Genomic DNA, 25,722 nt, shown 5'->3' with positions numbered 1-25,722 from the left:
TTGTAAACACTGAACAGTTATGCTTAGTCCAGCCACTAGAGGGGCAGGAAGAGCCACATTATAAATTTATAAACAACCTTGTCTCAGTACCCCTCTGTAATCCTTTCTCCTTTCAGAAGCCATGTAACTGCCAAAAAGCAGAAGCGTGCGTCTGACACTTGTATTGGAGGAATGAGTCAAGTTTTCTTTTCGCCTTCACTAGTAAGGCTGCAAATACTGCAAGCGCAAATGGCAGCTTGGCCACATGAGCCCTAGCATTTGTCACGTTAAGTTCTGCTTGAGCATCTTGGGGGTGGAAGCATGAATGGAGGCTTGCTGAAACTATGAAGAGTGCTACTTTGCACTTGTAACAAGCAGATATGAAGAGTGAAATCCATTACTGGCATAAGTCAACAAAATTTCACTCGCCTAACTTCAATGGCCCTAGCAAGCATCAGATAATTTAATACTGAAATTTAACATCAGGCAGCTGAGTTTCAAAGTGATGGACTTGACTATATTCCAGAGGAAAATCCTCCTGCTCTCAGCTTGGAAGAGTGCTTTTCTTTAATGGGAGAAATTATATGGAGTCTATTTCCATTTGTATTAAACAGCCCAGCAGGATCCATTTTAGACCAATAAAGAGTGCTTCTGAAACTCTCAAATATGTTTAAAAAATGGACACTGTAATTTCTTTCCTAAAGGGTAGCTTAGACTCAGGAAGGAGCTTTCTTCCCAGCAGTCCACAGCTCTGCAAAAATAGCATCTTTACAGACATGGAAAGTGACTAAAAGCAAATGGTTCTCCTCGTTTCCATTTAATTTCCCCCTTCTCTTCCTGCAATTTTCACAAGCCAAAACTCCTTTGGACAGCAGGTTATAACACTAACAATACAACAATGTTCACAATTCACAAGATGGCTTTGAAAGGCTCCCTAACAGGGATTTCACAGAGCACAAACATGTGTTTTTCACATATTTAGATACTGACAGCTTTAATGAGACAATTTAAACAGATTAGCATCTACTTATAAGGGGAGGTTCCTCATCTGTGGTCCATAAACAACACATGGACCTTGAGACCAGGGAAGATGGTCTGCAGTTGATCTGCAGAACATTATTAAATGGTGCCTCCAATAGCGCTTTAATCAGAAGTTGAAAGCAAGAAATTTTGGACCAACGCTCCAAAAGTTTGGGAGTTGATTTAAGAAATTCTGTACTGCAGATAAACTTACAGCCAGAAATTACTACTGACAGGACTGAACAAAGTCATGCCTTCTAGTGGACTGGCCAAAAAAAAAAAAAAAAAAAAAAGAGGGATTATGTTTTGTCTACATTAACAAGAAAACATGTTAATTGCTTCCTGACACAACATCCTGTTGCAGCTTTTTGCTCATATTTTATTCAAATGTTGGAAGAAAATAGCAATCTTCTAGCATTTCTCTTGAATAAACAGAATGTTAAAGCTGGCCCAATGTTCTGATGAGGAGGGCGGAAAACTGAATTCATTGACAACCAGAAACAAAACTAGTATCTAGCACCTGGAAAAAACATGACATATTGCTTGTTGTTCACATGCAATACGAAACAGAGAATAGGTGAGGATTTTATTCTTTTATTCTCACTGATTAAAACCTTAACCAGACTAGGAGACATACATGAAAAGATGAAGCCCCAGCCTTAGTCTGTTTCAGTTCGCCACTGGTGATGTCACAATTTCTGAGTATATAGGAATCTTGTAAAGATAAGTGTAGAGAACATTATGGAAGACCTCAACTACTGTAACTAAACTAGGATATGTAGGGTGGGGATTGAAGGGGAGGAGGGGTGTGTCCTAGATCCCGGAGCAGGAGCTCCAAACTAAAAATCGCTGAAAAGGCCTCCTGCGTGAAGGAGGACTTTCTGAACATCACAGGGCACAAGCTCCCTGTGATTGCTTACCTGAGGCTCAGAGAAACCTGAAGCAGCAGCAAGAGAAAGATGGAGATGTGACAGAATGGACAAGGATGGATTCACACCACAGAGAAACACATCACAAATGGAGAGAAATGAATCAGGCAGGCGATGCATAGCTGAAAAGAACACAAGTTACCATGGTCACTGTCAAAACTTAACACAGCAGCAACACTCTCACAAGCCTGCCCGAGCCTGTGAATCTGATCACAAGTCCACTTTTAACATTAGGCCTACTATATTGCTTTGTCTTTTGAAAATTGTTCTTGTGCTGTATAAACTGACATGAATAAGAATCCACCATTTTCTTAACATAATTTCAAGTACTCCCATTGGAGCTTTTCAGTAGATACCCTGATTTGTACTAATAACAGCAAAAGCAATGACCTGGGTGGGAGGGAGCAAATACAGGATGGATTAGGAATTTTACAGCATCACATTACTGTTCAAGCACAGCTGATTCTGCAGAGTTTTATAATGCAGAACATTTAGGTCCATTTTTGTTTTCAAGGACTATGCATTTTATAAGTCTAATCAACTAGTGGTAATTTTCTCGTGCCCTTTCTTGTACTCTTGCAAGGCATTTGGAGCAAAAATTCATTTCCACTGTCTCTTCAAGGAAAAAAAAAGAAAAAAGCAAAGCAAAATAGCAACAATTTACATTTAGAGTAAATAAAGTAAATTCAAGTACTGTCAAAAGATGCTGACTGGATAGCTCTGCTTTGTCTAGCCACAAGACAAGTCTGGCACGAGAAGCAGCTTACCAGGCATGTGAAGACAGGTTGTGAGTAAATTATTAACCAGGAGAATTGCCTCAAAAATGCTAGTTCAAATCTCTCTGATTATACCTAAAAATGGTCTAGTACAACCCATGACACAGCTCTTTGTTTCTGTTCCCCGTCCTCTACTCTGGAGACCCGTCTGGAGCAATCTCTGATTTCCTTCAGGTCATATGCCCTCCTATGGACAAGTATTTCTCGTATGGAAACAGTGACATGGGAACAAGAGAGGCTGCCTAATACCCTTGGTGACAGGGAATCAGGATACTGGCAGGTATTCTTGCAGTTTAGGCTTTGGTTCTGCTCTCCCAATACTTGGTAGGTCCTCTCAAACACAACGCTGCTGTAAAGCAGTGCCATTATGGCATTTCAACAAGGGTAAGAACTCGCACATCGTATTGGAGAAATGTAATGGCGACAGGTGTCCCACATTGCTAAACTCGTCAAAGGAAAGCTTGTATTTACCCACCTGAGTCATTTACACTAGTCTAATTAGGATACTTTAGGTGACATCTTTATATCATGCTAGACAGCGGTTTGTTGGAATCCTCTGCAGAAATCTGACCGCAGACCGAAATATGGTATTACCTGCCTTTCAATCTCCAAGGTTTCTTGAAAAAGGAAAGAAAATAAATTTTTTAATTGCCAACTCTGGACTTCAGCTGATGACATAAGGATGAAACTGCCTGCAACATATTATCAATTGTCACTGAATGTTTGTAAAGCCACAAATCATTTGCAGTTTTACAAAATTCAGTCAAGGATAGATGCCACTTCTGGGAAAATATGTTAACTACATAGTTTCTAAACCTAGGGCAACACTACACTTATTTAATATGCAAATAAATCATTACCTCTGTAAGGATGCAGCCTTTGTTTCATTGTTCTAATTCCTTTAAATCACTGTGGCAAATGTGTATAAACATCCAGGGTGATCAAAGATCTTGAAGTCGGTATAAGAATGGAATTTCAAAAATTTGCATGAAAAAGCATGTTGAAAAAGTTTATGAAAGAACTGAAACTGGAGCTGTTTGCCTTTCCGTTTTTAAAGGTTGCCATAGGAACTAGGCTGGATAAAATTGCTTAAGAAGCTTTTTATTTGCATCAGACCTGATTCAAATTGTACTTCAAAAGCCTGAAAACAGGAGCTAAAAACCCAGAAGGTTTTCTGTTGGCTGTGCTCTACTGACATAAAATGTGGGAATTTTCCATAACAGCATACATTGCCATTAAGCAATACAGTGAGATGACAAGCTGTCATCTTTTGAAACCTGCAGTGTATGTGACTTCTCAACTTCCATATATCTACAATGCTTTGTAGACAAGATGCCAGCTGAGCAGGTACTTGCAAGGAGTCTCCCAAGTCTGTAATTAAAACAAGGCTTCTTTCATCTTTAGCTGCAGACCTTCTAGAACTTCTGATACCAAAGCCTTCTGCATCACTCAGTGGAAAGGAAAGAGAGTCAAACTCTTTTATGTAAAAGCCAGCTCTGGAAGTCAGAACAAACATCTTCAACCAGTTTACTCTGACCAGTAGTTTTCAGTTGACTTCATACACGGGCACAGAGTAAGTTGATCTGTTGCTTAAGCATGTGGCAAATTTAAAAAATAAGTAAGACATTTACAGGCAATAGGGACATAACTGTCAAACTCCTGTTTTATTATCTGGATTTATGAGCAGAAAGAATAGTGCATCCCCAGAGGGATCTTAGTGACATAATGGACAGCCATGAGCTCCTCCCTGCCCACTCACTTTAAATTCCATGTTAGTTTAGAGCTTGCAATGGGGTGGCAGCCTGGCAGCCTAGAAGAATGAATTTGTCTTTGTGCAGCAAACCCGTGAGGAGAGACTATCTCCATAAGCTGCCTTCTGAGATGACTGCAACCCTGACTGGTAGAAATCACTTCTGATTGTGAAAGCATGAGATAGGCTTCCCTATCAGCCACTGCTTCCATAGCTTCCAGCCAGAGGGCCAAAAATCTCCAACAGGAGGAGTAGGAACTAGTGAAGAAAACACGTCTACTGGAAGATGGACAGGGAGCAGTCCAAACAATTAGAGCTAGATGCGAACTGGTAGCAACAGCAACTTGGGGTAATATTAATGCAGACTTGCTTGAATCTGCACCCTAAGGATGCAAGGTTAAGAAGAACATATAAAGGCACAGTGCACAGAGTGCATCATCCCTAGAACTATGGAGCAGACAAGGCAACACATCTCAGGTCCACGAGCCTGGCATCTCCAGCAGCAAGCAAAAAAACTGAAATAGGAGCGCAAATGGCATGGCAATCAGAGGCAAGAGGTCGGGAGAAGGAAGACAAAGGGATAGAGAGGATGAGGATGCTCTGAGAGCAGTGGCTTTCAATCTTTTTCTGTTTGCAGACATCCAAACACTTATGGAAGGAAGTTGAAGAGCACTGTGCAGAGAAGTTACTAATAATTTGATGGCTTTTCATAGCTGTCTTTGTCACTCTCTTGTGCTTGTCACACAAGCACCTCACAGAGCCCCACCGGCCATAAGCAACAGGCTGAAGGCCACTGCTTTAGAACTGGGACTGTTAAAAAATCAGCATCTGCAGGGAAAAGGAGGGAGATATAGAAGGGACACTCAGTGTCAGGAGGGAAGGACTGAGTTGTGTCACTTCTGTGATTCGGAACTGAAAATTAGCAATATCTGCATTTAAAAACATGCACACTCTGACGTTTCAAGTTTTTTTTGCACTGACTGGCTCTGACCACTAATAGTTCAGTGCTGCCTAATGTATTTATAACTCCGTCAGAACCCCTGAGTGGAATTACTACGCCTCTCCAGGTAGTTATTCAGTATTCAGTCCTTATTCTGTAGGATATTATTGGCACTAGGAGCAAAAGCAGAATGGCTGTGAGCAAAATTTGAAGTCTGACAATAAAAGCTTTGCACTGGCAATAATCTAGTTATGGGGAGCTATATAATGAAAAAAGCAATCCAGTTTGTCTGCATACTCATCCAGTCACAGATGCTAAAACTCCACCTCATACCAGCACCACCATTGGCATTGCTGTGATGCTTTACACGCTTTCTGCGTGGGCATGAGCAGCATTAGTGAACAACAACAGACCACCACATGCCCTCACTCAGCAGGTAAAAATACACCAACAAATGACTTACAAGATCTAGAGCTGCTGCCAGAATGGAGGCATCAGGGATAGTGCCTGGTTCACAGCAGTTCAGGAGAAACTGAAAGCGCTTCATGCCTTGGCGGATTGCTCCCAGGTTCACAACGTTCTTGGATTTTCCTCCTTCTTGGTTGGAGGTCAAGTGATCATCAAAGCTATGGCAACCTAAAGAGGTAGAGAGTACAGAGGGGATGCAGGGAGGGGTAGGGAGAAGGGAACACAGTCTCTCACCAACAAAAAAAGTAGCACAAACCCCATGATGAGTACAGTCTTGGTCTAAATCCCTTCCTCACCTTGATGCGTTGTCTTGAAGATAACAGGGGCATTTTTACAATATTCATGACTTCCATGAAATAGGTGTACAGCAAGCCAGATTCTGGTCTTGGTCATACTGATGTCTGCCCAAACAATTCCATTGCACTCAGTGTTGAAGCTCAGGATCTACCCCAGTATAGGAGAACCAGAATATGGCCCTTCCTCCCCACCTCTCTAACACAGAACATCATGCTTACTGTCCAGTTTTCCTGAATAATCTCTTATCTTTACCTCTCTATTGCCCCCTGAAGTTTACCTGAAAGGGGAGCATGCATAAACCTTATTCACTCATGTATCAATTTAGTAATATATGTCTACTAGGGCAGAAAAATCAGTAGCAAATATTGGAAATGTTCTAGGTGGAAATCAAGTACTGTCCTTTTTTTTTTTTTTTTAGGCATACATGTTCTGCAATTACCATAACACCCAAAGTGAGACTGGACTCAACTCCTAGATACCATCATCATTCCAGCCTCTCTCCCTTGAAGAGTCTTGCACTCTCTGGGGTGGAAAGCTCCCTAATAAGAGAAAAATGAAAATGAAGCTAGCACCCCCCTCCAGGGCTTCTTTCAAGCATGATTTTAAACTCCATGTATAGAGTTCCCATGACGAACCAACTAATCCCACTGCTGACTGGAGTGAACACTTCTGAAAGCAGAAGACCATTATGCAGTTGGTACCCAGAGTTGAGAGAGTGGCAGAGAGATACAGATGAGGAAAGCCATTTCAAGGTGGCTGGTCAAAACAAGAATAGTCAGCTTCTGGGCTTTTTGTCTTTATCTATAATACTCTCCCTGTTTACATGTGAAAGCACAAATGTTTACAGAATACGGAAGGATAGAGCACTGAAGAAGAGAACACCAGGTGGAGAATTCAAGATCGGCTTTAAACACGGATTTGAAAGATGTCATCTCTACAGGACTTTGTGACTTCTTCCTCAGGAAAGAAGAATGGCTGAAAACTCAAAGTCCCTTTGAGATTGCACTCCCCAGAATTACTTGGAAAGCACTTATGTACCACGAACAATAGTCAAAACAGAAAATGACAATGTAGATCTTCACTTTTCCCCTGAAGACAGAGGTATATCAATCAAATTTCAAGAGACTTCTTTACAACATCTGTGGCTTTTCTCTCCCCAGTGAAGCTGTACATAGCTTTCCAGTGAACAAAATGTTCCTATGTTGGGAAACATTTCCTCAAAATGGAACAAACAAACAAATAAAGTAGAAAGAACAGGTAGAACACTTACATAAATAAGCAGGCACAAATACCCTTTTCTTCCAACTCCTCCTGTTTCCTTATAGCCTGTGGCATGCTATCTGAGCCTTCCTGCTATGGCTGTTGTAACGCTAACTCACTTGAGGTACAAACCTATTCAGGTTTCCTATTCAGGGCCCTGTTAGGGCTGTGCCTGTATGAGATAAAGAACAGAAACTTGACTTTCTGACACAGAAAAGCATGCCTAAGACATCTCCCTAACCCTTACTATAAAGATCTAGCAGAGGCTTTGTCTATCTGGGCTCAGTGATACTACCTATAGTCTATCACTACAGCCCTTTGCAGTCCTTTGCAGTCCCAGCCTTGCACTTTGTTGAAGCTTTGCAAAAGAATCCCTCAGAAGCAGCTGAGAACTGTCCTCCACTATGCCTATCCTGGAGCAGCCCTGCTGTAAGCAGGGGAGCCCTCACTGGCTTAGTGTTAATGTGACTCAGCCCTGCAGAAAATCTCAGCCAGTGAGCAGAGATCATTTCCTAACATAGGAGGACACTGGATGCCCAAGCTCCCACCCCCACAGTTGCTTCCTGTGCAAAGGTGAGATCACCCCATGAAGGTGAGATCACCCCTCGAAGCAAGCATGTGGTGGGGTTCACCTGTGCTGTGTATCTTGAGCACCCTGGCAACTTCTATGGTCACTCACAATGTCTTCAGTAAGTGCCTGAAGGAACATTAAGGGTCTCATGTAAACATACTGTAACTCACTTCTGTATATATGCTGTGTTCTTAGTATAGGTAAAAGGATCATTAAAAGAAACATTTTGTTATGCATGAATGTGCATATAATTATGTGTATATACTTATGCACACCTACAGATACACACACACACACACGTATGCTTACATACATATCCAGTGGTCTAGATGATATATCACAATGAAGATTACAATTCATAAATGATGTGACAAGTTATTCTACTTTTTTTTTTTTTTTTACTGTAATGTATTCCTCCTCTCTCCATTTTCTTTTAAATTTGGTCTACTATGTTAAAAAAACCCAAAAACACAAGAGGAAATACTACATGGAAAAAGCATGAGCAAAGTAATGACATAGCATCATGAATGACAAGAATGGGAAGGTAGAAATAGGTTCCAAACCAATGCTTTAGGGTCAGACCTTGAGGGATTTAATAGTATGCTCACCCACCTTCAACAGGCTTTTATTCTCTTCTCCATAAGCACATGAACCCTGCTGATCTTTATGGAAGATACAGAAGCAGTGGAAATTTGAAGACCCTCTGCAATGTTGCTGTTCTACCGTGTTGTAAACCATCCCACCCTGTAAAGGCTTCACATCAATTTCACTACACACACAGAAGTACATCCACACACGGGCATGTACAGCTACTCTAATATTTTTGCTCATGGTGTGCGGCTTTCATTGCATACCAGAAACCCCTGCGGACATGGTGATTCAACTTCCTTAACTGTCACACTTTGCCTTGTAAACTTTAAATACTCTCCCCTTGCTTCAGTTAGTTATAAGGCAACAGCCCAACCCTCCCCATCAACATCACGGGACAGTTTGCCTGTTTCTCATACTAACATGCAAGGGTCTCTGTCCTTAACCCACTACATCACTTTTACTATGGTATTTCAAACACATGCATATGTTAAAACCAAGCATGTGTCATCTACACTTCTTCTCTCATAGGCATGTAAAAGGCATTTCAAGTTCTCTTCATTAATTACATAAATTCTGATGTTACTCACAGAAGGCTGAAGTATGCACAACGCTTCCAAAGCTCAAAAAGCCAATACTAACGTATCATCTGAGTATTGTATAGACATAAGTTGTGCCACACATACTGAACAAGGCTTTTGACGGTCACAGGGCCAAGACTAAATCTGTGCCGTTAAATCAAGAATATGGGCACTCTAGGCAGGAGTAAACTCACAGTGGCATAAAATCAGCATTAGCAAGATGAAAAATAAATTACTTCCTGCAAGAAGATATGAAGGACATCTCACATGAGCACTGTATAAGCAGTTGTGGCAGTCTGTAAAGATCTCCTGGCCCCTCAGTTGTTTGTTCCCAGTGAAAACCAGGAGAAAATATGGTGGAAGTATTTCACACCTACTTCAGCACAAAGTAGTGGATGAAGAAAACAATGCCGTTCCTTCCATTGTGGGAGTATTCACCTTCAGCTACCAAGCTTCAACAAGCTGCTGGGCTGAAGCATTCTCCTTCTAAAGGAACAATACTTTTCACCTAGGAGCTAGTTGAAAACTACCCACTAGTGTTTCTGCAGTGGTAGAATGATGACCAGTTTACACTGGGGAGATATGCTCATACTTTGCTAGTATCACTTGCCTGAACAATGCCTTACATGCATTACGCTGCAGGTCTGGGACAGATGATGGTGAAATATATACAATGCGGTGTCAAAGTTTAATGTCAGAAAATAAAAAACATAATGCCAGGGAACGTAACACACTGTAAAGCTAGAGAAATAATGGTGAAAAAGAAAATCTACTCCTTTTTCTGTGTTTTTGGGAGTTGGCTTGGGTTTTCTTGAAAAAACAGTAATAGAACTTCAAGATACACGGTTGTCTCCTTGACACCAAGGATGAGCTCCAAGCTGAGGACATGAGCATGTGAATGACTGCATGACATTTTAAAACAGAAAATATCATGACCTTGTATTATTCATAAAGGCACTTTTCAAACATTCCTGATTTTGAAAATGCATTGCAATTAAGTATACTTTCGTGGACAGAAAAAGTAGTGTTGTTATGTTGTGTGCTAAGAAAAAGAGACAGCATCCCTAACGAATGGTATGCAGACACTAGACATGCAAACACAGAAGAAAAGAGATAATTATAACAAGGTTTGTGCAGGGTTTTCCATTTCATCAGTGCTGATCTTTGCTGAAACTGTCAAATGGTCACAAATTGAAAAAAAAAACAAAAAAAACAAATAAAAAAACTGATGGAACACCCATTGTTATATTAGGCAATGAAAGATTTACACACCTAATTTTGAACTGAATAGGAGTGCTTTGAAGCAAGCATTAATTTTTCAAGTGTGTTGATCAAATTCAATTTGATTTGAAAAGCCCAAATGTTATATTTGCATAATTTATTTGGATAGTCTTGATTTTTTTAAAAATCAACTTCACTAGAGTTTTTTTCTAAATCAAAACAAAAGAAAGAAGGAAGGGAAAGAAAACAGTTACAAAGACTAAAAAGTTGAAGAAGGCTAGAATGGATACAAAAACTATGGAGAAAGCAGGAAAAAAGGGAAAGGGGCAAAATACAGAAAGAAAGAGATTTTAAAAAAACAAAGATCAAAAGAAAGAAAAAAGGAGACGAGAACCCTGATTTCTAACCATCTTTTTCTTCTGTGTGATGAAGCTTGGATGGGTGTCTTCGGCAGGTGCGCCATTTACCAAGACGCTTGAAGAAATTCTCCTCTTCATCTCGCCCATTGTCCAGGCCACCTCCTGGCCCCCCTCCTTCCGACAGCTTCACTGCGCTGGTAAACTTCACCTGTGCAAGGAGAGAGGGCTGGGTCAGGCTGCACCATACCATTACCTCTCGGTCTTCCTTCCTTAGACATAAAGGAGCTACAGAAGGGCTGTAACGTAGTGGATCACCATAGCAACACAAATGGGTCTGCACAGATTTACGTACGCTGAAGCACTTCATCTTTTAAGCTTTCTGCTTAAAGGATCGGTCTTTTGCAAGAGGCTGTAAAGGCACAAAGAAGGAAGGATAAGTGTGACCAACAGTTAAACCTTAAGTGCATTGACAGAGCCTGCATTTATCTCTCAGTGAACCAAGGCAGCCACAAAAGTCCAGTATCAAATTTCCACGGCACTGGGCTCTGAAGACTGCTGTGACCAAGCCTCCTTGGCTGTAAGGTCCACGTTGAGTAGAATGTTTCCTTGGAAGGCTAAAACCAGCCAGATCCTGTCCTTCCAAGCTCTCTGCAATCCTGCCTGACACATTTACCTTGGAACTCTGCCTGATGAAAGACAGACGGTCAACAGAGCTGATATCTAGGAGATCTTCCACCCCGTCAGCCAGGCCAGAGAGGGAGGAGCGCTTCAGCCAGTTCCCTGTTGCAGAAGAAGCCACTCAGGACAATTCTGAAAATGCTTCCAAGCAGAATCTATTTATTAGCAATTGCAGCATGTTTTTCCAAAGTGGCCATGCCAGGGTATGGGAAAATGGGAGGAAAGGGGAAGGAACCTTTTCATGTTACATGCATTAACTACCATACAAGGCCCAGGTCTTGGGACTTGTAAAGGACATATTCTTTGTCTATCAAATGCTATTTGGATGATTTTTCTTTTACAGAGAGGAACAATGTCTGTGAGATTAAGCTACTAGCTTACTACTTTGGAGACTTGGATTCAGTATTCTATTTTGCCATAGATACTCTCTGTTTCCTTTGGCAAATTGCCCTTTGCCTCAGTTCCCCATCTCTAAAATGGAGAGGATTTCCCAGCTTCCCTTGGGAGAATGCACATTATACTTGGGCATTAAAGGAGCTGTGTTGCAGTATTTCTTAAGACAGACATATCCCTCTGTGTTTCTCTGCACATGCAATATGTATATAGAATAGGAAGAGACATACATTTACCTATGGGGAGTTTGAGTTTCTTTCGAAGGGAGATTCGTCGGGAACGGGAGCGGGAGCGCCGGTCTGTGGTGGTCCCAGAGTGAGCAGTAGTGCACTCGGATGTGTCCTGCTCAGACTGACTACTGGTATCACTCGCTGCACTCTGTGACTTGAACATCTTTCGCCAGAAATCCTTGCGTCCCAGAACGGCACCTTGGATTTGCTCATCACTGGAAGAAAAGGGATGTAGAGCGTGAACTGCATTTCAGTGAAGTTTGGATGCTCAGAGGAATGAGGCCCCCTGCTTCCACAGCCCCCTCGTGACCTCTTCTATTCTTTGAGGTTGTTTCATTTTGAATTCCAAACACAGTCTTCTCAGTGGGACATAAGCAAGTTTGACAACATGCTCAATATTGTTCAAGGCACAAAATAACCATATTCTCTACCCTGAGGAGCTTGTCTACTGAACAGGTCATTCCAATTTTTAGTTCCTACACGTGAAAAATAAATCATCTTCTTTAGGTCAAAATGACCCATATTGATAAGACTACAATGGTGCTTTCTGCAAGCATATGTACTGGAGAGCTTTTGGACATCATGATAGGCATTTGTGGACCTGCTGGAGTCACAGTCCTCATTAACATATTGGAATGGGGACAGTGTATTTTGCTGTACTCTTGAGATGTCCCATGGCTGTGGCAGGGCTCAAAGCAGAACAGCTTGCTGCAATTCTGCACAGCAGTAAAGGGCTTTGTGTTATCCTTGCAGTCTCAGCAACAGTGAGACTGTGGGGCCAGTTAATGCAGCAGAATACATAATATAGAGCTCTGGGCCCTTGTGCAAGCAGTGCCTTCGTACAGTGCATCTCAAAGCACTTTAACAGGACAGACAGGTATTCAGAGGCACAGAGAGGTTAAATGACTTGTCCAAAGTTATTTAGGGACCAGTGGCCATTTATAAAATTTTCTAAAATTCTTAAGAGTATTGATTACATTTACTTCAATATTAAATGGCAGAATTCTTTGGACAATAGATACTTCAAACGCACAGTGCCTAACAGCAGGTTAATTTGCTTATTAAGAAAACTGGTGGAGCACCTGTGCTGATAAGGGAAATGCAACAATCTTTGGAGACTACATGGCCAAGACAGGTCAGAAATGGGCTGGCTCTTGGGAGGCAGTAAAGGATTAATAACCCTTAGCAAAAACTTGTAAGTTGAAAACTAACAGAATCGTCCCACAGAAGTACAAACAAAGCACGGAGAACAGCTGTGATGACATCTCTGAGGAATTAACCCTCTATTAATGGCTATGGTGGAATGCGATATTGACAAATCTACTGCACTGTCATTGAAAATCTCTGGTTGTTTCCCATCAAAATCAGGGTGGGTCCAGTTGGCAGCACTGAAAATAGGCATTACCTGGATGTCATCAACAGTTCCTGAAGTCAAGGCATTTGTTGTACCATCCAAAGAGATAAGTCCTTGTTATCCTGCCCATTTATACTACCCCTGGAAGGAAGCTGCTGGCAATAAAGAAAACAATTCAATATTTACTTACTGTTCTGGAGTTTGCATTGGGCGGCTTGAGATGTAACTACGGCATTCATCAGGGGCAGCTGATGCCTGGCCTTTGTCAATGACAACGCTTCCTGCCTCGGATCTATACAGACAATATAAATCATCAGCTAAAGCGAATGGATGGCCCGTTTCATGGTCATCACATAACTACATGACATGGAAACCAGCACTGCTGAGCAACAAAGCAGCTTTAGAGATGTATGTACCCTCTCTTTAGCAACTTACTACTTCTCTATATATCATTAATGAAAAAGGTGTCAGCTCTTAGAACCAAATCCAAGGTTTTTAGGAGTTTTTCATCTTTCTTAATCCTTCTTCCCAATTTTTTAATACGACAAGCCTCAAAAAAACAGAGAAAATTTATTTTTGATAAAGAAACATGGCAGGATTAGATTTCTTCTGGGACTTGTTTTGCATATCAGGATTTACCTGACAGATAAACAACACTAAGGATGTGATGCACATTGAAAGCTATGTCCCCACAGTGTTTTGGGACTGATACTATGCTTCTTACCTCTCTTAACCTTTCCTCCTCCCAGTAGTGTTCTCTTAGGCCTCTTGTATGAGAGGGTTAGTACTTTTTTCTGCAAATCTTTTACTGTCTCGGTTCATTAAATTTTAAAGGAGACTGCTGCCACAGTACAATTCTGTATATGAGGAACTGACATATGCTATCAAGATAAAACACACAAACCCTTGGACTTTCTACATTTGTGTTTAGTGCATGTAGTCATACAGCCATATGCAAGTCAGTCATTTGCTTTCTCCCTCCTAGACACCTACCTTTTGCTCCCAGAAGGTTTTGACTCTTGCTCGGTTTCCTCTGTTTTTTTCCCTGGTATTAACTTTTCAGCACTGTCTAAGAGGGCACTGAGCGCCACTCTCCGAAAGACATTCCCATGAGCCTCCTTGATAAACTGGACCAGCTGTCGGATATCGCAGTACAAGCCCTGAGTAGCAAGACATCACGAAAATGAAAGAATTCAGTCTGCAGTTTGTGAAGAAGCAGTGAGAATCAATAGTTTCCAAGGTACTTCAGCAAGCCATTACTTCCTCCAGCTGTTGTTTGATATACTCTCCACGTAAAGGGTTTGTGCTTTCTGGCTGGGATCAAAAGCTGGAAACTCCATTTATTGCACTCAGAAGAAGCAGACAATGAGGAGCATTACTGTTATGGAACATGCTCTGCAGTGGGCTAAAGCAGATGTAGAGGTATCAGAGGTTAAACCAGCTGCAAGATGAGGGAGTTGCAAAGATGACTTAAAGCCTGCTTTATCCTATTCATCTAGCCCATAATCTTAAAAGGCACGAAAAAGCTAAACGAAGGGGTGAAGGGGAAAGTAGAGTGAAAAAATTGCATGTTTTCTTTCAAAACCAGTGGGTGTCTTGGGATTTTTCTTAATTATTTTAGAGCTTTACATCATGGGAAGAGAGCGGAATGACTCACTTATTCGCCAACCTACTCCTACACTCAAGGCTCTTTTTAGTTCTGAACATTCATACACATCTGTGATGTGACAAATCACCTCTATATCTGAGAGCAAGGGGATGGAGGGAACAATTTTACAGGACCCGATTTTTGATCTGTGAACTTTTCTGAAAGATCTTGGATTATTCCAAAAATTCCCAGCACAACCAGCTTCCAAGAAAACGCCCACAAACAAACAAATACTTGGATCTGTATACTGATTAAGGCTCTTATTCATAAGATATTGAACACAAGATTGACTTTAAAAAGTGATGCAACAACAGGAAATCCTCACGTATATTCTGCGTACTATGTTCTTCATATAGACACACTTAATGGTGCTGTGCTTAAAGGTAAGTTTCACCTTGCACACTAGCTAAAATAGGGCCCAGAAGGACATCCAGTTTGCAAGGAAAATTTACACTTGGTGATTCTAATCTAGGTCCAACAAAGGCGCATGTTTTTCTGCATCCACCACTTAATCTCTGCTGAGAAACATTCCAAAGGAGGACTATCCATAAGAACAAGAGGACTTGGACATAGGCAGACTACCCTGCTGGTTTAAGATGTTACTGTGTTTTCCTTCTCCCTTTCCCTTCCCCTCACAGATGATTACTATTCCTTTAGCTGGACTTTAATGCCTTTACAGTCTGCTGTAGAGCTAGAGCACAAGAGTGCTTCTTGGTTGCTTCCATGAAAAATCCTAACTTCTGATAATGAAAGAGGTGGTTTGAGATTAGCTGCTAGATTCTGCACCAATTTGGAAGAGAGTTCATGTCACCCATTCGACTGACTGCTCTGGAGAGATAGCACATAGGCAGCAACCAGCAGCACCTTACTTTCCTCCAGGTGTTTGGCAAATCGAACATTTGTCTAAACCTTGGGAAGACCTACCAAATTGCTATTCAGTAACTCGCATACTCTGCCACTGGTGGGCCATGTCCTTAACCAAGTAAACTGGCTTTCACTTTGCTGAAAGTTGACTTATTCTGGCTGTGGTCTTGATCATTAATCCCTCTCTGCAGACTATGCCACTAATCCATTTGGAAAAAAACCCCCACAGATGCTGCTTGAACAGAGAGGAAAATGCAATTCAGAGTGCACAACTTTTATGATGGCTAAGTGCCCAAGACCCAGGGCAGGCATGACAGGAAGGCATCACATTTACATCATGTTTCAAGTGTGACTGAATAGCTTGCTATGCTCCTGGGATTTGGCTAAACCGAATTCTTCACTGCAAAGCCTCACTGGTGACACCTAAGTGAAAAAGTAACTTTGTTAACAACAAATCAAGTGCTTACCAGGTTTTCCGGGCTGTGCAGCTCATGTGTAGTGGAAGCACAGCGAGTGATCAACGACTTGAACATGGCACTCACAATAATCCCTTCTACACTCTGGGCTGTAGACTTGTTGTCCACTGTGGTGAAGTTATTCCCAAATCCAGCCTTGTCTGTGAAATTGAAGTACAAGCAAGCCCCCTTGTTAGGAACAATTTTAAAAAAAAAAGGCTTAAAGACACAAGTAAAAAGGATTCAGACACACGAGACAAGGGCAAGTCCCACCTAATATCCTATGCTCAGTTTTCACAATCCCACCCCACAAAAATAGAGAACGGTAAAATAAATGAGAAGGCTAAAATCTTTCCAGAAAGATTTGTAATATGAAAAAGGACTGAAAAGATCAGGACCACTCTGACTTCCTTTTATCCATATCTCTCATTTACAGATGTACAGAATAAGGCGTAAAATTTAACAATACCTCCAGCTTTTTCTAAACTGTTCTAAAGGACAAGAGATGTTTGATTAAGCTGAAAAGTGACAACAGTCATGAAAAGAAAATCTTCTGAACTACAGGAATGCTGTTCTTGCAAGGTGCACAAGGAGACCAAGCTCTCAGAATCTGAGTCAAAGAAGAATTATACATTTATATGAATAACAAGAAACATTCCAGTTTCATTAGGTGAGAGTAAAGACTTTCAAAAGCTGCATGAGCTGCCATGCTTCAAAGCACGAGCCAGTCAATAATTGATGAATGCTTGGGAAAACTTCTTATGGGCAGCTTCTTTACAAAAGTCTGCGACACAATTTTTTGATGCCTTCTCTGAAATGCCTGAGATCAGAAGTAGTCTAATAGACTAGTCGGACTCCCTGAGTGCTTCAGAGCAGCGATTCTCACTCTGTGAACAATCATTTCTAACTGTTCTTGCATGCAGTGACCAAGCATATATGTTTGGTCATTCTAACAGCACCTGTGTCGTGGTTTCGGCTGGGATGGGGCTGACTTTTCTTTCTAGCAGCTGGTGTAGTGCTGTGTTTTGGATTTGGGATGAGAATAGCGTTGGCAGCACACTGTTGGTTTTGGTTGCTGCTAAGCAGTCAAGGCCTTTTCTGCTCCTCACACAGCCCCCCTGCCAGCGAGTAGGGCGGGGGTGCACAAGAAGTTGGGAGGAGACACAGCTGGGACAGCCGATCCCAACTGACCAAAGGGATAATCCATACCATATGACGTCATGCTCATCGTATAAAGCTGGGGGAAGAAGGAGGAAGGGAGGGACATTTGGAGTTACGGCATTTGTCTTCCCAAGTAACTGTTATGTGTGATGGAGCCCTGCTTTCCTGGAGATGGCTGAACACCTGCCTGACAATGGGAAGTAGTGAACAAATTCCTTGTTTTCCAACTCCCCTGACTGAGGATACAGTCTGCATATTCTGAAGACAGCAATTCACAATTTTTTTCTTTTTTAAAGGAAAAGAAAAAGGCGTGGCTTCTTTCTGATGGTACAATTCAGGAATATTCAAGTGAGAGTTTCTGATGACAGTTATACTTACTGTCAGTGACTGGCTCCATGCAGAATCCCAGTAAAGCATGCAGGAAATCCACCACATTATTGAGAGAATCTCTGTTCACATAATCCCTCATAGTCTGCCGGAACTGCATCTTATCCAGTTTGTACAACTTTGTGAGGCAGTTCTGAGCCTGCAACGATAGCCACCAAATCACATCACATCAAAGTACATGTTTGAGTTTTGCTAATAGAAGCAGGGTATTTTCTCACTCTTGCTTAGACAGTGCTCTGCTGTGCTGTCTAAAGTAACCTCCCCTAGGAGCCAGAAGGTTCTGGTCTTGTAACAGTAGACAGGTTTGCCTCTGAAGCAAACAAGAAGTTCAGCACAAGGAGACAGTGCTAAAGGCACCGACGAGGCACCAGTACGGGTGCCACTGTTGCAAGGTGGTGGTGAAGTCACTGCCACCCATGTCTCAAGCCTCTACTCCTCTCCCCAACCCCAAGGTAAAGTCTCACTGAATATGAATGAGGTAGGAATGTACCACCTCAGCCAAGGCTTACTGCCTTGGTCAAACAGGTTCTTAGCCTCAAGCACCTGATTTTTTGCCTCTGGCTCAGGCCCAACCCATTTGATGCACCCGTACCCAGTGACCAATTTATATCATGCAAAACATTAGCTTTTATTTAAAAGCTATTAATTGTCAACTTCTTATCACAAAAGCATCCATCCTACTGAGACCCCATGCAAGCTGGAATTTGAGAATCTGAGTTATCAGCTATATGGGAAACATGAACTCTCTTGCTACCTACAATAGTGTGCTTAACTTTCCAGTAAACTCAGACATGTGATTGTCCATGCAGTCAACACAAATGGTGCATGCAAAGCAGTTTGGCCAGACAAACGGACAGGAAATGCAGCAGACTTAGATGTGTAGGAAAATTTCTTTCCATAAAGACCTCAATTCAATGAGTCTGGTAAGAACCTTGGCTCCAAGAGAGCTATTCCTTTATGCATAGGCCTACGTGTTTTGCTGGCTCAGCTCCAACACAATGTAAAAGCCTAACCGACATTTGATGAATATGGTATATTTTCAACCAGTGCTTTGTGTAGAACCTTTCTACTGTTATCACTGGGAGACTCTTAATCCATCTTGTCCCACTGTGTCCAAAACTAATGCAACTGCTGCGGTCTCCTCAGTACCCTCTAGCTAACAGAAGAACGCTGCACAATACCGAGGCAGCCAACCCGCCTCTGAGCCATCTAGCCCAGATCCCAGAACCAAATTATAGCTCTGTTGGAGTGGCTCAGGCTAACCAAAGCCATGGAGAAGCACCTGGCTCCCACCCACACCATGTGTGGGCACAGTGTAAATTCTTGTTACAGTCATCAAAAATGCTCCCTGCTGCAAGTGCATAAGGCGAGGAGTAGGCACGTGCTGGAGAAAGCCTTTGAAAAGCTCCCGTTTGACAGGCATTGAACTGATCTCAGGAAGTCAAACTCTTCTGGATTGTCAGATGTCTGGGCTACATCCTGAGCACTTTCCATCACTTCATCTTGGGCAGAACCAAAAATGTAAGGAATCAACAGTAACCATCCACCCTGCCCCTTCAACAGGGCATGAGTCTTCTACTTCTTTGCAGCACACTAACATGCCTGCAAGCACAGTGCACTCCAACTATCAAGAGCTGATGGAGCAGCCCAGCACCAACCAGTCATAATCACCATTAGGAAAGGTGAACGTAAATACACCTTAGACTTCTGGATTCAGACATATTCAAGATAGTTGCACCTCTTGTAAATAGCGTACTCTGTTGGGGTACTGTCAAGGTGAAAAATTACTTACACCAGCTCACACAGGGGATTTGCACCCATGTATTTGTCCCTTCCCAGACAACTTATCCACTGGGGTGCTCAGAAGCACCCTGGGACTCAGGTGCTCTCTTAGCAAGCCCCAGGGGCTGGAAGGTAACATGATAGCTGAAAATCTGCTATGGCTGGGCTGCAACACAGTCTGTGAGCTGGGGCAAAGAGCAACACATTTACTGCCAATACAGAGAAAGCTACAGAGGGGGCAGACAGCAATCTCAGCAGCTGATGTCAAAAGTACAAGGGGGACGCTTTAATGAGCTTTAGTTCTCTTACATTCTCCCGGAATACCTGGTGTCTCAGGCGATCTCCAGAGAGCCCTCGGTGTCCTTCTCCACAACCATAGGCACAACCCAGGGACTTCACAATTTTAATCAGCATTGTGAGTGCCAGCCTATGGGTGCTAACAGATGGGCCTTCATCCTGAAAGTCACAGAGGGAAAGATGGTGTGAAACCCTGGTACAACTACTGGCATTTTGCTAGCATTTTAACAAATTGCTGGCCATTTCTCCTCTCGGACACTCCATTACTGAGTTGTTATTCTTGAGATCTTTACTCCAATTATTTTTCAAGTTTAGGGACCGGCCCTCTCCCTTTCATCTCCCCTCAAAAAGTCATGCTATAAATGTGAAGCCCCCTACATGCTGCCATGAATACCATGCAGCACTTCAAAAAATCCCTCTAAAAAAAGAGAGCTAGCCTGCTTGAGCAGAAAAACAAGCATCTTTATAAAATGTCTTAGGCATTATGGTACTATGAGTTGCAACTTTGGAGGTCAGCAACACCATCCCTTGGCCAATTCTCACAGCAATACTGAAAAATTTATGATTTCTGGCCACCAAAGAAAACAAACTCTGCTTACACACTGGATACTGTTTTTCCCTATAAGCTATGAATAATAAACCTGAAAAAAAATATCATTGTGATTGAGGGTTTCAGGCACTTCAACAAGATACTGAAAATGTCCATGCAAGGTTCAAAAACTTGGCTGTTTTACTGGAGTAGGCACAGTGCTTGAATTCTCGTGTTTCTTCGGTGGAACCCCAAGTGAGCACCAGAACAAAATAAATTAATTTCTGATTGTGGTGCAAAAAAAAAAAAAGAGGGAAAACAGAAGGGCAGCTGCATATACATGCATATTCATTCTTAACAGATCTTACACTACATGCAGGAATTGTATAAAGGGAAGCAAGACAAACCTTTTCTTGTTTCTTGTCATTCTTCTCATATGGCCCCCCTCCTCCTCCACCACCTCCATCACTTCCACCTCCACCTCCTCCACCACTTCCACCACCTCCTTCTTCTCCTCCATCTCCAGCTCCACTTACTGGAGGAGGCCCAAATCCACAAGCTGAACCACCAGAAGCAGCCCCTTTGAGCTGGAAGGATCCTTCACTTGGTCTCTTTTCAGGGGCCTCATTTTCTTTGTTCTCACTCTTCCTCCGAACCTTCTCTACACAGGGCACCACACCAAGCTGAAGTAAGCACTCCACAATGTTCAGTGCCACATCGCAAATCCGGGAACTGATGTCATGGTTCAGGACCAAGTAAACAGCCTTCAGGACCACCTGGGAGATTCAAACATCAAATTTAAAGTCGGAGTTGTTTTCTCTCCTAGTACTATTTAGTGCCTGGAAATTCTAGTCACAGACCAGAGACTCATTACAGCAGGCACAGTACAAACTCAGAATGACGTACACACAATCCTCAACCCCAAGAGCCTACAATCTAGGTGTAAGACAAGAAACCACAGGCTGGGCACAGTCAGGCAGAAAAGGAAACCATGAGATGACATCTGTGAGCCTGAGAACACCGCTTCAAGTGCACCAGGAGCTGTCAAGTCATTAAGAGGAATGCAGAAAAGGTGAGTTTTAAGGTGCCATTAGAAGAAAGGTGCTATTCAGTTTTATACTATTTTATAGGGAACTTGGTGCATGCCCCAGGAACACAGCCATTAAATCATATCGCTTAAGATTTGATGTGTGCATTCCACATGCACATGCACTCCTTGCAAGGAGTAAGAGGAGTTGCAGTATCTCAGAGGAGACTTTTACGATATGCACAAATGTATCTGACTGACCTTTATGTACTGCTGAGAGAAGTCATATAAAGAGGTGGAGGAAAAGCCCATCAAACCCCTGATCTCAATGGTACAGCTATATTGACAGAAGAGGGACCTGGCTTTCCTCATTCCTTGCCAATTACCGAGAGATCCAGCATGCCGTTCTTGTGGACAAAGTTGTTGGTTCCATCAATATGATCCGTATCCTCCAAGCAACTGTAATTGATGCAGGAATCTGTCAGGCTCCGTGGGAGGTTGGCGCATGCGAGTGGCTCATGGGGCATCTCGGGGATAGGCACCTGGTTGCAAAGCTTCCTCATGTGCTCACTGAAGAAATCAGCGTAGCCCACATTGAATGAGGCCAGAGTAGTGTTGAAGGTAGCCACAGTGATGGTGGAGATCTGGGACCGCACTGCAGGGAGGAAAATGGCTACCTGTAAATTTCCATCTCTAGAGTTATGAAATGGCAAACTGAGGCTGTGGTTGTTTACATGAAGGGAGCAGCTCTGAATGCAGCTTGTAATGATGAAAGACGAGAATGGATTACTAGTTCCTGTAACAGGTACAGGGATGAAAGCATAAATTCATTTCTTTCTTTAAGCCTGTGTAAATTAGAAAAACGCCAAGCTTGCTCTACAAGTACAGTTCCATGGCAGCTTAAGTTGATCTCAGTCAACTGGGCAGGTAAGTAGATCAGGGACCTCAGCCAGCCTAAATCTAATCCAAAAGTGGGATTAAATTTTGGCAAGCTTCCCCTGTATTGGTCCAGTCCCTGTTCTTAAAAACAGCACTGCCCCTGCAAGGGAAAGAGGAAGGTGCAGCTAGATGGAAGAGGGAAGAGCAGCTAGATGCAGGAGTGAAGGCAGGGTAACAGCAGCACCAATTTGGAACAGCTTTCTAAGTCACACCAGTTTGAAATATTTCATCACACCAGTTGAAAAAAAATGAAGCAGTATGTTCCTAACAGTCCTGTGACAGGCTAAACCATCTCCAAAATACAAAGCTGAATGATGAGAAAGGCAATGTGGTGTCTAAGTTCACCAGTGCTCAGAGGAGGGACCTCATGACATAGCCAAGCTTAACTTTAAATTGGTTAGCTCAGGGAGCAACAGCATTTTGGCTACAAAGGCCAATTTTTACCAAGGATTCACCACGTTTTTACAACTCATGCTGAACTCCAGGACACGATGTTCATGATTTCCCACACTTAGTGCTTTGTAAGTAGGTTTATACACCCCGTAGTGTAGAAAGACCTTATGCGTCCCACAGTGTTGATTCAACCACCTTCTGTTGGACAGTACAGTAACAGGGCTATGGAAGAATAAAGAATCTCTACCTAAGGCTGTTTAATGTGTTCTAATTAATGAAATAACATACATCTAATAAGAATCTGCAAGCACTGACTCAGTGATAGACTGGTTGTATCACACAAATAACTTGCTGGAGTGGTGACTCCGTTTCCTCATAGCCTATGAAGCCCTGCCAGCACTGAAGTAGCGCTACTTAATAGGAGAAATTTTCTAAAGGCGGTAATAATACCTTGAACTAGGCTACAATTTGGTCAATGATCAGGGCAGGAATTAGCCGCCTGTAATCACAGGATCACTTGCTAGCAAGTCTGACTTTTTAATGGCTTTCACTGAAATTTGCATGGTGAAGATAACAATTAGGAAATTTTGTTCCTGATGATTATCCAAGCGTAGCTATTTTTTGTTTCACTAAGGTTTTACTTTGTTTTGAAATGGGTAACAAAAATCCATATCCAAACCCTACATAAAGTAACTTTTCCTGTGTTGTATCTTTATTTCATTGTCACTGACAGGGCTGACTGCTGGATGGGACCCATAGAAGCGGGGAAGGAAGACTAAAGACTTCATTTACATCCATGGATCTTTGAGAACTCCACGGCTACAGCACGTATCACATGAGTGAATCTATAGCCTCCTAGGTAAGCTGCCTGACAGCTTGTGCAGAGACAGACTGTGCCCTGCTCCACGGGGTGTGTGATATCCTGTTCCCCCTCATCAAGGTTTAAGGTTGCACTTGCCACAAGTAAGGCCCAATCTCTGTGACCATGTTTTGCCAGTAGCACTATGCATGAGGGAGTAAACAAATTCACTGTGGTCAGGCAGAGCCAGCACAGTGCTCTAGTGCAGAGAGCCCTGCTGACAGAAGAGAGCTTTCCTCTGCTTGGCTAACATTGTTTGATAAAGGTAGTGTTGCCCTGCCAATAGAAAGACTCCTCCTTCTGGAGCAGACTTCATCCCACCAGAGGGTCTCCCATTGTGGTCACACTGTCATTGCTATTTCTGCAGAGGACTCCAAGACAGATGGATCCCATCTGTCGCATCAAGTAAATTTTAAATGCAGGCTTCTATTTGAAGTGAGGGGAATTAAGAAAAAACTGTGATTCTGAGCACAAGCCAGAAGCTGGGGACTGTGAAGGGGCATTAAATATCAGATGATTCCCCATGAAAACACTAAAGTTAATAATACCAAGTTTCTGCCCAAACTTCTATGGTAAGGAGAAAAAAACCCAAGCTCTGCCTTCTCCCTGCTGATGGCTGCCAATTTTTTTGACAAACTGCACCACATAAACATGAAAGGTTTGGAACGTTTTCCTACACAGAACAAAAAAAACCCTCAAGAGATGTGGGAGGGGAAAAAAAAAAAGGAAAAAACGATTAGTCATATACTCATCAATGAAAGCAGTAACAGTTCCGCAGCTTTTTGGAGTGAAACGTTTCTTTCCTGATGTGTGAAATTTACCTTCTTTGACTGTGTTTTCTCCATGGCTGTTTGAGTGGTCCGGCAGATCAGAGACCAGCGTGTGATGAGAGTGTGAATGCCTAGCGCTCAGGCTCTCCATCTCCGTTGCCGTGTCAGAGCTCCCCCGTCTGGTAAACTTTCCTAGGGAGACGACAAGAAATGGATATTTAGTTTATGAGGGGTGCTTGGAGGCAAAAGACATTAACTGAGGTTAGAAATTGAAGGACTGGAATTAGTAAAAGTCAAGGCCTTCCAGGACCCTGTGAAGCAGAACCAAACATTATAGTGGGATATCTCGCAAAGGTTCATTGACATAAAGACAGAATGTACAAACTCTCTGCAAGGGTCTTCCCCTCAGCACATACTGATTCAGTTGACACCTGAATTGTCACCCTCCAGCTTCAGGAAAATAAGACTGATCAGCACTGAAAAACTGCCTTTGGGGTAAGTTATAGGAATTTGTTTTTTTCTCCCCTACTCCAAAATAAATAGGTATATTAGGATGGGGAGTGCTAAAGCAAAGGATCTGTTGACTATCAGGTCTGAAATATATGATTTTGCCAAGATTATCAGAATGAAAGAACTATAGGTTAAGCCAGGACAAGTATCTGGAGCCCCTGAGATCAAAATTTAACAAACTTCTCAAGCTACTGAAGATATGAGAAAGAGGATTTGGATACTGTTTGCTATTCTTGTAGAAATCTGGAGTGTTTGTGTATTAACCATTGACAAAACACATGTGAATCTTCTAAGAATTCACTGGTTACGCTCATGTCCTGTGTTCCAAAGAGGGACATGTTTACAATGGAGAGCTTACCAAATGATGCCATCTAAGCCAGTGAAAGCAAGAAGACCCTGGCATAGCCTTAAGCAATCATTTTTCTGCCTATCATCTCCAAGAAAGGGAGCCAGGACAAAAATCTATGACATTAGGAGTAAGTTTGTGAAAGAGACACAATGCCTAGATGCTGTTCAGTGAACCTGGATGCTTGAAGGAGCCAATATTGAGATTTAAACACTGTATCTTTGCAATATCAAGACAGTGTAAGCCTCACTATCTGACACAACACTCTATTTATCTTGTATCCACTTGAGGAAGACTGTGAATGTTTTTTGCCATACTCCTAATGACCATGTTGCTGCCTCTCTGGAGATTTCTCTTTAAA

The 25,722-nt window shown here is 42.3% G+C and overlaps 1 protein-coding gene across 3 annotated transcripts in view; it reads right to left on the bottom strand.

Moving 5' to 3' along the window:
• UNC80 (unc-80 homolog, NALCN channel complex subunit) overlaps positions 1-25,722 on the bottom strand; it is a 130,149-nt gene that overhangs the window by 78,397 nt on the left and 26,030 nt on the right. The window contains exons 11-22 of one of the 3 annotated variants that reach the window (XM_074145021.1): positions 24,557-24,697; positions 21,931-22,199; positions 20,925-21,293; positions 20,001-20,147; positions 17,901-18,048; positions 16,374-16,522; positions 14,388-14,554; positions 13,585-13,686; positions 12,041-12,255; positions 11,413-11,519; positions 10,848-10,947; positions 5,858-6,030 (exon numbers count right to left, since the gene is read on the bottom strand). In XM_074145021.1, coding sequence (XP_074001122.1) covers positions 5,858-6,030; positions 10,848-10,947; positions 11,413-11,519; positions 12,041-12,255; positions 13,585-13,686; positions 14,388-14,554; positions 16,374-16,522; positions 17,901-18,048; positions 20,001-20,147; positions 20,925-21,293; positions 21,931-22,199; positions 24,557-24,697 — 2,087 coding nt within the window. The remainder of the gene's footprint in view (positions 1-5,857; positions 6,031-10,847; positions 10,948-11,412; positions 11,520-12,040; positions 12,256-13,584; positions 13,687-14,387; positions 14,555-16,373; positions 16,523-17,900; positions 18,049-20,000; positions 20,148-20,924; positions 21,294-21,930; positions 22,200-24,556; positions 24,698-25,722) is intronic. The other 2 variants (XM_074145020.1, XM_074145022.1) reach the window with 2 other exon arrangements.

This window comes from Numenius arquata, chromosome 3, assembly GCF_964106895.1.
Source record: "Numenius arquata chromosome 3, bNumArq3.hap1.1, whole genome shotgun sequence".
Taxonomy (NCBI): Eukaryota; Metazoa; Chordata; class Aves; order Charadriiformes; family Scolopacidae; genus Numenius; species Numenius arquata.
The sequence above is the reverse complement of the archived record's forward strand: the minus strand, read 5'-3'. Positions and strand labels throughout refer to the sequence as shown.